This window comes from Castor canadensis, chromosome 10 (assembly GCF_047511655.1).
Source record: "Castor canadensis chromosome 10, mCasCan1.hap1v2, whole genome shotgun sequence".
NCBI classification, from domain to species: Eukaryota; Metazoa; Chordata; class Mammalia; order Rodentia; family Castoridae; genus Castor; species Castor canadensis.
Genome location: NC_133395.1, coordinates 122,451,282 through 122,467,787, shown reverse-complemented (window position 1 = coordinate 122,467,787; position 16,506 = coordinate 122,451,282). Strand labels below are relative to the sequence as shown.

Below are 16,506 nucleotides of genomic sequence, written 5' to 3'. Positions count from 1 at the left end.
CCTTAAAGCAAAAGTTTTGGATGAGTAATTATTTTATAAAATATTATATGGTTGATCAAGACTCACTTTGTCTGACAGATGGACAGAAGCCTGTGCAGGCCTCTGGCTGACATAGCCTGTCCAGTGCCTCCTGTACACCAGGCATTGTGTAGGTGCTTTTACCTGCTGTCCTCAGAAACCTACAAAAGGTAGGTGCTGGCTCTCACAGGAGGCAGGGGACCTGGTGCGGAGATGAAGACATTGAAGTTCAGACCTGCCAAGGTCATCCTGAATACCACACAGCCATCCTGGGTCCTGGCGCCTCGTTTTCAAGTCCCATCTTGCTGCCTCAGTTTCTAAAGCCACCAGTTCTTATGAGTTTGACTCACCTTAAAAGTTCTCTGAAGAAGCATTAGGCAGGTGTGTGAGTTTGAGAGGGCTGGCATCACAAGACTGGGTACTGAAACAACAGAAATTCATTTTCTCATAATGCTGGAGGGTAGTAGTTCAAGATCTGATGCAGTATTGCTTTTGTCTGAGGCCACTGCTTGGCTTGCACGTGGCTGCTTTCTCCCTCTGTTCACACAGTCTTCCCTCTGTGTGTCTCTGTCCCAATCTCCTCTTTATAGAAGGACACCAGCCCTACTCAGTCAGAGCCACCTCATGACCTCAGTTTACGTTACTCACTTCCTCAAGAATCTTATTTCCAAATATAGTCACATTCTGAGATATTAGCGTTAGGACTTTGACATATAAATGGGGGCATAATTCAATTCTTATGAATTATGAATTATGACTTCTATTATTAGAAGTCATCCATTTTCCTTGCTGCCAGAGGAAAGAATCTTGGGAAAGAGGCCAAACCCGAGGCCCCAGCTGCTAAATCGCGTTTTTTCTTGACTCTCTCTCGGCCTGTACCAGGACGTCCCGGGGACCAAGGCTTGGATTCATCTGCCACACCAGCCAGGCTGGATGGCAGCTCCAGCACAGCCAGCACAGACAAAGACCCGAGTGAGCGCAAGGCACATCCGGCCGCAGCTGTGCCCCGGCCCGCGGGGGATAAAACCCCAGGGCAGACCCTGGCTGGGGACCAGGCCCAAGCTGCCACCTGCCAGCCTGCGCCTCTCCCACCTGAGTCAGGGGCAGCCGCCCCCTCCAAGCCCAAGGACTCCAGCTTTTTTGACAAATTCTTCAAACTGGACAAGGGACAAGAAAAGGCACCTGTTGAAAGCCAGGAGCAAGTCAGGAGCGCAGAGCATCAAGACCAGGCCGAGGAGGCTCCTGGACCCACAGGGCCAACTGATGGTGTCTCTACAAGGGAGGACGTAGTTGACGGCAAGGAGACAGAAGGACAACAAACGGAAATTTGGAATTGCTCAGGCCCTGGGGACCCAGAGGGACGGGGAATTGCAAAGGAGGACTCCCAGACAACAGACATAGCAGAGAATAGTTCCATCATGAGTTTCTTTAAGACTCTGGTTTCACCTAACAAAGCTGAGACAAAAAAAGATCCAGAAGATGTGGGTACTGAAACGACATCTACTACTTCAGCCAACCTCAGATCAGATAAAGGCAACTTCACACCCCAGGAGACCCAAGTGACACCCAAGAGTCCTAAAGGCTGCAGCCCACCAGGTCACACACTATCTGCCACAGCCAGTGACACAACAAAGGAAGGTGGCAAGGAGAAGTCAGGAACCTCCTCTCTGCCCTTGGGGAAGCTGTTTCGGAAAAAGTCAGTTAAAGAGGATTCAGTCCCCACAGGTGCAGAGGAGAATGTGGTGTGTGAATCACCAGTAGAGATCTTAAAGTTTGAGAAAGTAGAATCAGCCTCACAAACAGTGGATCTCAATGAAGAAAAAGGTGTGCCTGAACCAGCAGAAGTGAAACTCAGAGGAGGAGAAAGCAAGCCTCGGAGGACCTCCCTGATGTCGTTTTTCAGACAAATGAAGGAGCTGGCCTTGGGTCCTGAGTGTGGCAGAGAAGCGCATTCACCTAGAAGAGAATATTATTGCTTGCTTTTAATTTTTATGTTTAAAAGTTCACTTCAGAAGCTGGGCACCAGTGGCTCATGCCTGTAATCCTAGCTACTTGGGAAGCTAAGATCAGAAGAATCACAGTTCAAGGTTAGCCAGGGAATATAGTTCCATCTCCAAAATAATCAGAGTAAAATGGACTGGAGGTGTGGCTCAGGTAGTAGAGTGCCTGCTTTGCATGTGGAAAGTCCTGAATTCAAACCCCAGTCCCACCAAAAAAATTCATTCTGTTGGTTACAAATGATGCTGCTTTTCTCATTATGGTAATGATATGAAGTTTCCTTTGATTAAAATATATTTATTTACATAAAGAACATAAGGTACTTTAAGATTAAATTTTATATAGTCCAAATCATAGCAAGGCATGGTGGGGCAAGCCTGTAATCCCAGGCTACTGGAGGATTATGAGTTTTAGGCCAGTCTGGGCCTCACAGTGGGACCCTGTCTATAAAGAAGAAAAAAAAAAAAAAAAAAAACACTCAAACCAAAGAGTTGAAGTTACAGATTGAGGTGGCAGGTATTCTGAAGGTGACATGTGAGTGGCACAGATTTTTACCGCACTGATAGAAATCATTCAAACAAAGTAATGACATTCTCATGATAAATGTGCAGTTAGTTGGTGGATTTGCTGTGCTGTTAATTCACGCATTATGGAAAGAATATGCTGGGTGTGCCTCAGTGCGAGGCAGAGATTGGGAGGAGCGTGAATTGAGGCCAACCTGGGCGAAGAGTTCTTGAGGCTCTTGAGAAGCCAAGCATAGTGGTGCGTGCCTGCCACCCTACCTACTTGGGAGGCTGTAACTGGGAGGATTTTGGTTCAAGGCCAGGGGTGAGGGGTAAGCTGGAGGTGTGGCTCAAGTGTAGAGCGCCTGCCTGGCAAGCACAAGGCTCTGAGCTCAAACCCCAGCACCACTAAAAAAAAAAGGAAGGGGAAGAATGTGGCCAGAGAGCTTTTGGTGCCTGTGAATATTATGTACATTACATATCTTAAATAGCCAGGAACTTAAATATTATAACGCAACAAAACCTAAAATCAGTTGGATAACAAAAAAACAAAACCCATGTAAAAGGTCATTGATTTAATTCTCTTTTAATGAAAAACAAGAATTTCAATATCATGTACGTTTATTTTCAGCACTGGGGAGTTTAATCCTTTGGAAAGCAATTCAATTTCTTAAGATCAGCCTTGTAAAGCATTCTTTCATGTGCACAAATAAAACAAAATGGATGCTGCCATCTCTTTAATATCATTATTGTGATTGGGTTGACTGAGGGAGGTCTCCTGAGTCCGGGACAGAGAATAAGCAGGATACAGGAGTACCTGAGAGGACATGTTTATCCTCTGACCCCCAGAAAAGCTGATCCAGTCATTCCAGCAGCTACAATCCAAGCTTGGGAAGTATGTGATGGAGTCATACCTTCATACCAGATATCACTTCTCAAACCCCTGCTTTGATATTTTAGCATGTACGAAACTTGAGATTACGTTTAGCAATATCACCACTTCGTTTCATTTGCATCACTGCCAATATCCACCTGGCTTGATTTAAAATAAAATCGAGGTGGACACATAGCATTATTTATCATGTCAAAATTTTGAAACAACCTTGATATCCAACAATTGTATTTAAAATGGGAGGATTTTGTGCAGCCTTTGGAAATTGTCGTGGCAAAATATTTGTGATGTGAAAAACTTCTGATGGATAGAGTGAAACAAAGCAGGTTACAAAGAAAGGTGTATGCTTTAATCCCAATGTTTGCAGAATTTATTACCTGTGTATTTCAATTTATACACATGCGTACGTGTGTATGCATATCCTCATCTGGATGGGGGTAATCCAAAATATTTAAAGTACATCTTAGCAATGGAATCATACAAAGTTTAATGGTTTGTGTTTCTTTGCTTCCTAAAATATATATTACTTTTCAATTATGGAAAAACACAGAAAATAAGATCTTGATACACACTCAGTTTATGGAAAATTTCCTGTAGCTTAGAATTCTTCATAAGATTTTCACTAGTACTGCAATTATAAAACACTAATGTATTCATCATTTTCCAGATAGAATTCTTAGCACCATTGCCTGGATTTTAGAATAGTTTTCTGTGGTAGGCTTAAGGCCCTCATAGGTCTCTTGTTTTCTTTTCCCATTAAAGTGGTTGGGAAATGAATTCTGGGAGAAACCTGGAAAAAGAGCCCTAAAAATAAACAAGTGGACTAGTTTAATGTGTCCAAAATATCATCCAAGGCGACCCAAAAAGAAGCAAGATATTGCTTGGCAGTGACTTTGTTCCTTCTCTTTATTTGTTTTGAGTGACCCTTTAGGTACACATCTTTTTATAGAAGGTACTTTGATTGGCTAAATAGCTCTACCTTATATCCTTTTTCAAAGGGGAGAAAGGCTCAAAAGGTTAGTGTTGCCAGATTTGGAAGAGCCATTAGAGACCTCCTTGCCCAATTCTTGCCATGATTGGTTTGCAATCTTCTGAATTCCCTGCAGAGCTTTTATGAAGGTCAGGGCTCCCTAACATCACAGAAATAGAAGAGGTCTGGGGTTAGGGATTGTGGACTCTCTGTTGCCTTCCATGCTCAACCAGGTTGAAGAACTCTTTTCTCCACAATTCATGCATTCCTTCACGGTATCCTAATAGGTGGGTACTGAACACCTGTAGACATGCAGAATTTTCTATTCTGTAGCCTGTTCTACTTCTAATTCGCATTGCCTAGAATTTGGATTCCTTCATTCAATTCAAAGGTTTAAAATGAAGTCCCTTTACTGGTGTTACCCAAATAAATCCCAAGGCCCTTTATGAGCTAATCTCTGCTTCGAGTCACATCTCCAAAAGCAAAAATAATTACAATGGAAATTTGACCTGCAACTCCCAAAGAACAAGGTGAGTTCTCCAATTCATAATCACTTGTAACATTTTGCAAACCCTCTTCCCCTTCCTTCTTGATCTTCTTGTACCCATCAATTTTGCCAGAGCTTCTCACCCACTGCCCCCACCTCAGGTCTCCCCAAGAGCAGCCCACAGGCCCTGCAGCTCATCTTTTCCCAGCTCCATTCTCTATCAGCAATGCTGTATTTAGATTGATTTTTTTCTTCTTCCTGCCCTGCATCCCCTGCTCTCTCTGTCTTCCCTAGGACCCAGACTTTCTACAACAAAGCACAGTCCATGAAGTGTTTAACAAATAAAAATCTTCCCCCTCTCTTGCATTCTACTGGGCCTGTTTCTCTATGTGCAACATCCTGATTTGTGGCTGTTTTGTTTTTTTTTTAAGCCAGGATCTAAAGAAGAAGTTTATGTCAAAGACAAATTTTTCCTTATTGAAATGGACAGGGGAGGGCTTCAACTAGGCCCCCTTTGCCCATGAATAAGCCTTGAGCTCATCCTTGCACTTCTCCATCTGCCCTCGCAGTCCACAGACCCCTGCACAGTTTAGCACCCCCCCCACCCCCCACCAGTTCCTCCTAACACACAGGTGTCGCAAACAAATCTCATCAACTACCAACTGTCTATTTTTTTCCAATCCTCTGCCCTAGTTTCCACCCTCTGGGAATATCTGTGCTAAGTTCTTTCCTGATTACAATGTTGGGGGAATATTAGCGTCTGTGTGTCAGTGACTTATAGTGAAGAATATACCATCACTTATAATCATAGTCTTTGCAAGAGCTAAGCTTGGCTATTGATTCCAGCCCTGCCCTTTGCCTGCTTATGTAATAATGAGTGAGTCACTTAACTGCTCTTTGCCTCAGCTTTCCCCATCTGTAAGTGGACAACTATAAAATCTAACTCAAAAGGTTCTGAGAATTAGGTTTAATTAACTTAGGCAAAGTGCTTAGCACAGTGAAAAGCAGACTATTACATACACCAGTATTTCTATCTTCTTACCATTATTTTGTTTAGAAGGGAAGGGAGGTAGAGAAGGGTGATTTTGCTAGGAAAGGAAGAATGACCCCCTTAGAGCAGGGGGTTGTAAGCTATACCCAGGGGCTAAATTCAACCCACCACCTGCTTTTGTAAAGTTTTATTGAAATGTCACACTTACTCAGTTATGGCTGCCTTTACTCTATAATCATAGAGTTGAGTTGTTGGGATAAAGACTGACCCACAAAGCCTAAAATTTAGTTTAGAACATAAAAACAGTATAGCCATGGTCTGCCGTGTGCGTCATTCTCTGTTAAGTGAAGTTGGCTGTTGTCCAAGAGTTCCTGCACCTGAAAATCAGTTCTTACCAGCACCTAAATTCCCACTGCTTTCTCCAGCAAGAGGGCACATGGATGGAGGCCAGTCAAGAATGAGGTAAGGGGGTTAAGCATATATAGCCCAGTTGTAGAGCACTTGCCTAGCATGCTTGAGGCCCTGAGTTTGATCCCAAGTACTGCCAAAATAAAAAGAATAAGGTAGGATTCTTAGAAACTTGGCTAGTTCTACTAGAAATACAGGGAAAGGAGTATGAGGGAGTATTGAACTTCTGATAAAGCCTCCAGGACAGGGATCCCAAGGGCTCTTGCATGTTTGGGCTTCCCTGCTTCATCTGAAACAGAAGTTAGACATTTCTCAATCCTCTTCCAGTAAGGTAGTCATGGGTTAAGCTTTTGCCAATGAAATTAGGGGTGAAATATGTCTACCACCCCTCCCTGACCCTCCATAGTCTCTCTTCTGATTGTCAGCTGGATTCAGACAACCCAGAGGAGGACTCTGACATTTAGAGCTAGCTGTTCAATAAAACTTTCTGGAATAACGGAAAGCTTCTCTTCTGCACTGTCTAGTAGTGTTCTCATCTAGTTACATGTGGAAATATGGCTGATGCAGCTGAGGAAGTGAATTTCTACTTTTATTTTATTTATATATTTGTTTTGGTGGACTGGGGTTTGAACTCAGGGCTTCACCTTGCTAGGTAGGTGCTCTACCACTTGAGCCATTCCACCAGCCCAATTTTCTATTTTTAATTCCTTAATTGTAAGTAGTTACATATAACTAGTGGCTGCTATATTAGCAAAACCTCTCTCCCTCCCCTCCTTTCCCGTCCCTTCCCTTCCCTTCCCTTCCCTTGCCTTTCTCTCCCTTTTTGGGTAGTACTGGGGTTTGAACTCAGGGCCTTGCACTTACTAGACAGGTGCTCTACCACTTGAGCTATGCCCCCAGCCCTTTTTTGCTTTATTTTTCTAATAGGGTCTCATACTTTTTGCCCAGGGCCAGCTTACCTCCTACCTATGCCTCTGCATAACTGGGATTATAGGTGTATACCCCCATGCCCAGCCATTAAAGCAGCTTTTGATAGGCTGGCAGAGCTTGTTGTTTGTTGGACTAGCTAGGCTGCCCTGCCTGATACAAACCCAAATCCTGACAACCACTTTTACGAAGAAAGAACAATTCAGTCTACTACTCATCCATTTTACAAGCTCAAGGAATGCCAAAAGCCAATGCTTGGGTGTCCATTCTAACCTAGTCAAAGGCATTGATTATCCTGTTTAAAAGACAAAAGAGGTGACCTCATGGGCACTTAGAATCTGGCTGGACTGACCCCAGCTGTGAGCTATGTAGCAAAACCTGAATCCATTTAAAATCAAGTTCCAATTGTTTTTACAGCCCTTTAAAACTATACATGTCCCCAACATGACAGAAAGGCCCATCTGGTGTGGTGATTTTTGGCTTGGAAGAAAAGCACACAAAAGAAAAGCACAAGTTTTCCTACTCAAGGGACCAGATTCTGTGCTGAAGAGGAAATGAGTTCATGTCCAGCAGGGGTCTGCCAAGAGGCAGATGCACAGTGCCCTCTTGGGGGTAGTTCTCTGGGGGACCATGAATGTGGCTATAACATTTCTTTTGGTCATTTCCAAGGTGAGGCATTGAGATGCTACTGGAGCGGGACCTCTGGTCTCTCTTCCACAGCAGCAGAGAAAGTGTCTTGCAAGTTTCAGTCCAAAGCCAGAGGAACTCAGATCACACGAGCTGTCTTACCTACTCTGAATCTACCTGCTTCTGGATCAAGTACTCTGGTGCCTATTTTCTTGTAAAGAGAACCAACTTTGAAATCCAAGAGACCTCTGTCAAAATCCCCTCTTACCAACTTCAACAAGTCACTGCACTCTTCTGAGCCTTGTTTTCCTCCAATAGTGGATAATGAGGCACACAAGAACTGTAGTGATGATGAAATGAATGGCATCTGCAGGAACATTTAGAACAGGATTTTGTAGAGACAATACCTTAGGGGAGTGACAAATCAAGGAGGGGCTTCAGGGTGGTCCTGTAATGCAGGCGTGGGTTTAAAAGTTAATTAGAATAGTACTTCTCAAATTCCAATGTACCTTCTTATCAATGGGGGAATTTTGTTTAAATGCAGATTCTTAGTTATTGGAATTAGGCAACTTAATTGAGCTCTTAGATAACTCTAAGGCTGGTGGTCTCTGACATCACCTTTGAGGAACAAGGAATTAAATGTCTTGTTCTCATCTGCTTCCCTCTTCTGTTGCCTATATAAAAGAGAGTTGCTGTCTACTTTGAGTAGCAAGGATGGGAACAAGTATACAAAACCAATAATGTACAGTGAGCACAAAGAAGGAAAATCTGGATAGGTGAGTCAACAAAGCATGGAAAGAGAGATGGATTAGAGATTTTCAATCGTGATTGGACTTTAAACTCACCCGGAGAACTTTAAAAATTATTCATTGTCTGGTCACACTTCAGGAGTATTGATTCCATTGATTGGGATGGGGGCCAGGCTTGACATGTTAAAGAAAACAGCTACCAGGGCTGAGAAACTGCTGGAATGAAAAGAGGCAACTTGTCTAGCTGGAAAGAATCAGGAAAGGACCATATTAAGATATTATGTCAGATTTGGGTGTTTTTTTAGGGTGGGGGGAATGGTGGTGGTGGTGCTAGTTAGGTAAGAAAAATAATCATGGAAATTGTGGGTAAGACAAGCCAATTGGTTGAAATCTTGAACAAATCAGATCCATTTGATCAAGTTGTCTAAAAAAAGCACTAAATCTCTAATTCAGCTGAAAGAGTAACTTCACTCTGGGCCTTTAATGAGTCTTGTTTGTCTGTTGAGAAGCCAAGGGTAAATGGAAGAAGTGAGATCCATGCCATTTCTTGGAACTGGGACTTGGTTTTTTCCTTTCATTAACATTGTGGGTTTGGTTGTCTGTGGAATGATTTTCATCTGTGGTTGGAAGCCAGCATATTCTGGAAGAATTCACCAGCCCTTATCCCTGGGTTTCTATCAGGGTACCAACCAGCTAGGCACAGGTGGTTCTACAAATTCTGATCGAGGAGCATCATGGGATTTGTTGCTGATTTTCTTCAAGCCCAGGTGTTAGCAGAAGGCCGCTGAGGGCTAGACTTTGCCAAGATGGGACACACAGCTCAGCTCCCTCTGGAATGCCCTCATGTATCAGCATAGCAAGTGTCTACAAATGCTGCTTTTGTGGAAGACTCCTTTTGTCCCAGGGTGCAGCCATCTCAGGCACTGGACATTTATTGGGCCATCTTCCCATGAATCTCTGTCCACATAGGCATAGCCATTAAGGACAGTCTCCTCTCAACACCACCTAGCTCTTACCCATTCTTTTGTTCTTTTCAAAGACGGGGCTGACTTCAGCTCTTCTAAGTGTCGTACACATTTGGCTAGCTGGACCCAAACAATGAATCCATGGCCCTCCCAAAACCTAGACCCATCCTCATCAGATTGACATTGTAAACTTGATGTGGATGAGGTCATTCCAGCGGGTGTAGAACTGCACACAATTTCTGGTAAGAAGGAAAAAATCCCAGCAGATGTAAACCTTAGCCAAAGAAGCCACTGGCCATGGGATTACACACTGGAATCACATGGGGAGTTCTTCAAATGCAGGTGATTGGGCCCTACCCTACAGATTCTGATTTAATGGGCGTGGGGTATGGCCTGGTATTAGAATTTGTAGAAGTTCCTCAAGTCCTTACGAATGTACAGCCAAATTTAAGAAATTATCCTATTTAGCTGTTTAGCATTAAGGGCAAGGGGAAGACAATCCTGTTTCAGACACTAGGATTGCATGGTTGTGTCCTTACAGGTGACCTGTTCAGTCTTCTTTCAAATGTGTCCTCCCAGATTCTACCATCAGCAGCACAGACAGATGGAGAACTCAGTAGTTCAGAATCTCAGTGAGACCCGGAAGCCATTAAGAGGCTCTGTGGGGGTGGGGTGGTGGTAGGGAGAGGGGGCAGAGACAGGGATTGAGAAGGATACCAGTTTTCTGTGTCAAGCTAGTAGTCTTGGTTTCTTGAAGCCAGAGAAGAAAAAATTGGGATGCCAGTGTGCATGAAGCACCCTCTCCCGCCCTCTCATGGCTTTTGCTAGAAGCCAGGACAAACCCAGGCACTGCAGAGGAAGGCAGGGCTTGTGGGGAGACAAGTCTCCACTCAACACCTGCCAAACACATTGGTTTCTCAAATTCATGCTTCCTGGAAGGTACTCCCTTCTCGTGGATACATCCAGCTCCCACACCAGGGCACATGGGGACCCCTGAACAGTCTTGTGTGTTTGTGTGTGTGTGAGAAGTGGGGGTGGAGGGAGGAGAGTGAGAGCACATTAAACATGAATAGAAAGTAAGGGATCAACAAACCCAGGCTTCATTTCTTCTGAAACCACTTCTCTTGCCACCACGTGATCAGTAGGCAAGTCACAGTTTCAGCATTTGCTCTCTCTTCTGATCTTACTTGAGGCTTGGCTTTCCAATATCATACTTTGTCCTCTGAAGTCTAAGGTGGGCTGTGACACAGGTAAAAGGTTATTAAAAAGCTAACGTTACATCTTTGTGCTTTTATAGGGGTATCAGCAAACAAGGAAAATATTATAAAGCCCTCAAATGCCTGGTTGACAGGAGTGATAGAAGAGGTAAGACCAAAGACATATTTTTCTACTTTTACAAAAAAAAATTCATGGGAAAGACAACCCTAGGAAATATAGAAAATCAGCAAGAGGTAATATTTGAAATTTCTTCTTCCAAAAGAGTACTAATATTTGTCTTACAAGATAATTATTTGTATATATTTAAAATCTATGCTTTTAATTTAAAAGTATATTTTAATTCAAAATAATACTTGCTTCTTATTCAAACTGAGATTAAGTTAAAAATCCTTATTTTGTCACCTAAAAACACCTTGTAGTCAAGAACTGTCAAAAGTCAAACAATTATGTACTTATATTTATATTTATATGTATATTATATTTTATAAGTATTACTTACTGAGAAATATGTGTTCATTATAGAAAAATTAGAAGGTGAACTATTAAATCACTTGAAATTCAAATTTTCATAACTAGCAATTCTTCTTATCATAGTCTCTGGACTTCTTCCAATGTATATGGTTTTTCTTTTTTTGAAAGTATAACAGGTACTCCAGAGGCACCTGCACATCCATGTTTATTGCGGCACTATTCACAATAGCCAAGTTATGGAAACAGCCAAGATGCCCCAGCACTGATGAATGGATTAAGAAAATGTGGTATCTATACACAATGGAATTTTATGCAGCCATGAAGAAGAACGAAATGTTATCATTTGCTGGTAAATGGATGGAATTGGAGAACATCATTCTGAGTGAGGTTAGCCTGGCTCAAAAAACCAAAAATCGTATGTTCTTCCTCATATGTGGACATTAGATCAAGGGCAAACACAACAATGGGATTGGACTATGAGCACATGATAAAAGCGAGAGCACATAAGGGAGGGGTGAGGATAGGTAAGACACCTAAAAAACTAGCTAGCATTTGTTGCCCTTAACGCAGAGAAACTAAAGCAGATACCTTAAAGCAACTGAGGCCAATAGGAAAAGGGGAACAGGTACTAGAGAAAAGGTGAGATCAAAAAGAATTAACCTAGAAGGTAACACCCACGCACAGGAAATCAATGTGAGTCAATGCCCTGTATAGCTATCCTTATCTCAACCAGCAAAACCCCTTGTTCCTTCCTATTATTGCTTATACTCTCTCTACAACAAAATTAGAGATAAGGGCAAAATAGTTTCTGCTGGGTATTGAGGGGGGGAGAGGGAGGGGGCGGAGTGGTTGGTAAGGGAGGGGGTGGGGGCAGTGGGGAGAAATGAACCAATCCTTGTATGCACATATGAATAATAAAAGAAAAATGAAAAAAAAAAAAGAAAGTATAACAGGTATCCTAAGTCTTTGGTAAAAGTAATTCCACATTGCTATCTTTGTAACCTGTCTTCAAATGGAGCAATAGTCGTGCAAAGTTCCCCGTACACTATAACCTCATTTAGAATGACTGACAGAATGTCATTCAAAAGATAGGCCATTATTTTTATTGAATGGACCCTCTGTTTTTAGGCTTTTAGATAACTTGTGATATTTTATTGTCTTAGAAAAAACATTCCTAACAAAATCCTTTGACCACAATTTGTTCTTTTTTGCCTTTAATTTTTTTTCTTTTATTCATATGTGCATACAATCTTTGGGTCATTTCTCCCCCCTTTCCCCTCCCCCTCCCTTACCTACCCCACCCCCTGCCTTTAATTTTTAGGATAAGCTGGGCCAAAGCTTCTGCAAAGTCCTAAAGCTTTTCAAAGAGAAAGATATATGCAGTTTAGCATAGTTCTTTCTTTTCAAGCATTTTTGCTTTAAATACAGTAGAACAGATTTACAAATTTCTGATGATATAATACCTACCAGCACTGGCTCTTGATTCCTGTTCTTTCCTGATTTAATTTTTTTTCTGTTATATATGTATCTGATTCACGCCCAAACAGGAAAAGTTGCTGTTTGCAAAGAAAAAGAAAAAGTCCATATATCCATCATGGGAGAGAGTCTCGCTCTAGTCATCCTCCTCAACTCCCCATGACCTGGCTTTCTGTCCTCTTTTTCAAAATGTCATTTGTAGCCATCAGTTCAGAGGAGGCTTCGATGGAGCCTCTAAGCACTGGCTTCCCCCTTTTGCAACATTCAGATTTGTTTCTAGAAGGTACAGAAATAAACGTGTGCTAGTTGAGGCTGTTCTCAGACACTGTGTTCTTCTTTCTTGTTTTAGAATGTATTCTGTAGACATCCCTTTGAGGTTTCCTGCAGGTATGTGGGAACAGCAGGCGGAAGCATCACCTGGCTTAAAAACCACAGATCAGTATAAGAAAAAATTGAAAAGCCAAAGTAGAGAAGACAGGAACCTCTATGTAGGTCACAGAAAGAGGAGACACATAGCTTTTGGTATACCCAAAACAGATTTGATTTCTCACAAGAAAACCTCAGGCCACAAGAGCACAATTCTCAATTTTAATTAAATACTTTTATATTTTGGAGTATAAAGTGAACACACAGTCCTTATAGGACATATATTTGAAAGGAAAAAAGAAATAATGTCACCATTGAGTCTATTTTAATATGTTGTCTGTTTCTTTCTAGTTTATATTCTTCTCCTCCGGCCCCTCTACCTTTTGTGGCACTACTGGGGTTTTGAACTCAGGGCTTTGCACTTGCTGGGCAGGTGCTCTACCATTTGAGATAAGCTCCCAGCCTTTTTTTTGCGTTAGTTATTTTTTAGGTACGGTCTTGGGTTTTTTCCCTGGGGCTGTCCTCAGACCACAACCCTCCTACCTACAAACCCCCACAAAGCTGGGACCACAGTCATGAACCACTGTACTTGGCTTATTGATTAAGATGAGGGTCTGACTAACTTTTTTGCCTTGTCTGGCCTCAAACTGTGATCCTTTGAATTTTTGTCCCTGGAGTAGCTGTGGTTACAGATGTGGGCCACCACACTCAGTCTCTTTCCAGTTTCTTAATGCCCACATAAAGACTAAAATCAAACACTCTATCCTGGTTTTGGTTTTCTCCTTCATATTTCAGCAAAGGTGTGTCCCCATGCTGACAGTTGTGTATGAAGATTTCTTTAGGTTCCATTATTAATTATATTACCTTGAGAGATGAGGAAAGAGCACACATCAAAGGTGTCTATGGACAGCAAATGCAATGAAACATAAAACAAAGTTGCCTAGTGTTCACCTACAGCTGACAGCAAGGATCTTTTTTCCTTTCTGGATTACTAAACTCTGTCTTCCTAAGGAAGATAAGGTGGTTGTTGGCTAGCTAGGAAGAGAGTGCTGCTGCTACATGAGCCTCAGGTGTAAATAACCCATGGAATGCCAGCTCCTCCTTGGAGGAGTGTACCAGCAGTAGGAACGGTCCAGGAGGAGGTGCTCTTAGGAAAACATGTCAGGACAGTCACTCTCCTGTTTGTGGAGTGGCTTAATTAGACAACCTGTGAAGTCTACCTCCATCTTCTGGAGGTTCCTTTGGACCAAGCAACAAAAGTTAACAAGAACCATGTTCCCAAGTTTTTATTGTCATTTCATTCTTTACCAGCCACACCCACCCAGGAGCAAGGCATGGGGCAGGAAGATTGCCACTCGCTCCTGTAGTTCTTTTGAGGGAATCTGAGGAAGAAGCTGCGTCCTCAAGACACTTGCTTTCTATCTATTGGAAATTTGTAAGGCGTGGATGCTGTTTGTTACTGACCTGTGCTAAAAAAAATCATAATTCAAATACAGACAGACAATATTACAATTACAGCACCAACAATGCCCCTCCAAACCCTCCCTCCAGAAATAAGGCCACACACAGAGCTGAGTGTGCAGGAGTCCTGCTGAGAAGGCCAGGTGGGCAGCCTGCCCTGGGACTGACTGCAACCGAAAGTCTCCATTGCTAACGCTTACGTTCCCACTACTACCTTTTATTAAAGCTTCTCAACTACTACCTTTTATTTAGTCTTTTAAAGAATGCTTGTTGGGTTTTTGAATGAACCAAACCCTATGCTATGCCTGGACAAATAATGAAATAAATAAGCCATGGCGATCACACTCAGAGCATATCATCTAATGTGTAAATAAAGCCCATGGAAAGGAGGCAATCCTTAATGTCTGAGTTCAGAGCATTTTTACCAGGGCCAGGATTAGGGTGAAGCAGGGTGGTATGAGATAGGATCTTGTCTTTATTTAAAATATTGATATTCTTCTCATCATGGCTTTTTCTTTTGGTGGTAGAACTGGAGTTTGAACTCAGAGCCTTGTGCCACTTGAGCCACACCTCCATCCCTTTTTACTTTAGTTATTTTTCAGACAGGATCATATACTTTTGCTTGGGCAGCCTCAAACCTCAATCCTCCTCTCTCTGCCTCCCAAGTAGCTGGAATTACAGGCATGAGCCACCGAGCTGGGCCCTCAAGGTGGATTTTTTAATATTAATTTTGATTCCTTAGCATAATGCATAAAATACTGTTTATGTTGATTAGTGAGTTTGTTGGCGCTCCTGTAAATTTTGCTCTGGAAGCCCTACATGTCTCACCCTAGTTCTCTCCCAAAAAACAAAACAAACTTTACAGTCTGGGCAATGAAGATGGTCAGCAAACACTAATAGCCGGGGGAGGTGTGGTGGGGGCATCTGCATTGCTCCCACCATTCTTTTGAATTTGAGGCATAGGTAGACTTGTCTTGCCTAATTTTCTGTGGTAATCCAGGCAGACAGTTCTGTTTCACTCAAGTTCTGTATGTCCTCTGCAAAATGCTGAGCTTTTGGAAAATAACAACGATATTATAGAGTACCTACTATGTGCAGGCACTGTTTAGGCTTTAAAGAGACTAAGGTAAGGAAGGCAATGTCTTTTCAATTGTCAACTTAATGTGAACAAGAAGAAAGCAAGGTCGTTCAATGTATGCTACATGTGACACAAACACCTGAGAGATGAGGCAGTAGAGAATCAGGAGCGTTCTCAGGGGAGAGGATATCTGAGTTGAAACATCAGTGACAGACACAGTGGTCTGAGCTCTCAGAATTACAACCTGTGTGTGTGTGTGTGTGTGTGACAACTGATCTTTGAGCTCTGATGTTGGGATGTGATCACACATCCCAACTCATCTTTTGACAACATTGTGTCATACTCTTGTTAAAGCTTTCTTTTAAAATAATTTTGGAAGACAGAAGCATGAAGAGGTTAACTAGTTTGGAGCCATCGCCAGTGGTACATGGGGGAAACAAAGGCAAGTGGCAGCAAAGCCCACAGGCTACAATTCAAAACTGCTTCATGAGTATGTACTAGGTCCCAGGCTGTGCACAATTAGAGGCACGCTCCCCTTCCTCTTCCTCCCCATCTACCAGCACTTAACGAATGCTAACTAGAGTCCAGGCAGACTTCGGAAGTAGTCTATTTGGGGATGAGGTCACAGGTCTGTATGAATTTGTCAGGCTGTGCACTAACCAGGTTAACTTTTCCTGCATGTGACTTACACGTTCCTGCAACAAATTCAACCTCACCTTCCCATCTCCACCTTCGATTCCAGCAACAGCAGCAGGGGCCGGTGAAGTAGTCCCTACCCTGATTTTAGGGACCAGGGTTGGGGGGAGAATCTTTGGGGAGGGGGTTAGGAGTTAACCCCAGGAGGTAGGGAGGCAGGGGAGCGGGGACGTAGCCGCAGCTGGTGCCGGGCAGGGAGGGAGCG

At 42.7% G+C, this 16,506-nt stretch overlaps 1 protein-coding gene across 1 annotated transcript; it reads left to right on the top strand.

Annotated features, from left to right (window-relative positions):
- Positions 1-231: 231 nt before the first annotated feature.
- On the top strand, positions 232-16,374 carry LOC141411409 (breast carcinoma-amplified sequence 1-like). The gene is made up of 4 exons (XM_074042896.1): positions 232-312; positions 789-1,966; positions 10,833-10,900; positions 16,253-16,374. The coding sequence occupies exons 1-4, from the start codon at positions 232-234 to the stop codon at positions 16,372-16,374; spliced, it is 1,449 nt and encodes a 482-aa protein (XP_073898997.1).
- Positions 16,375-16,506: the final 132 nt, after the last annotated feature.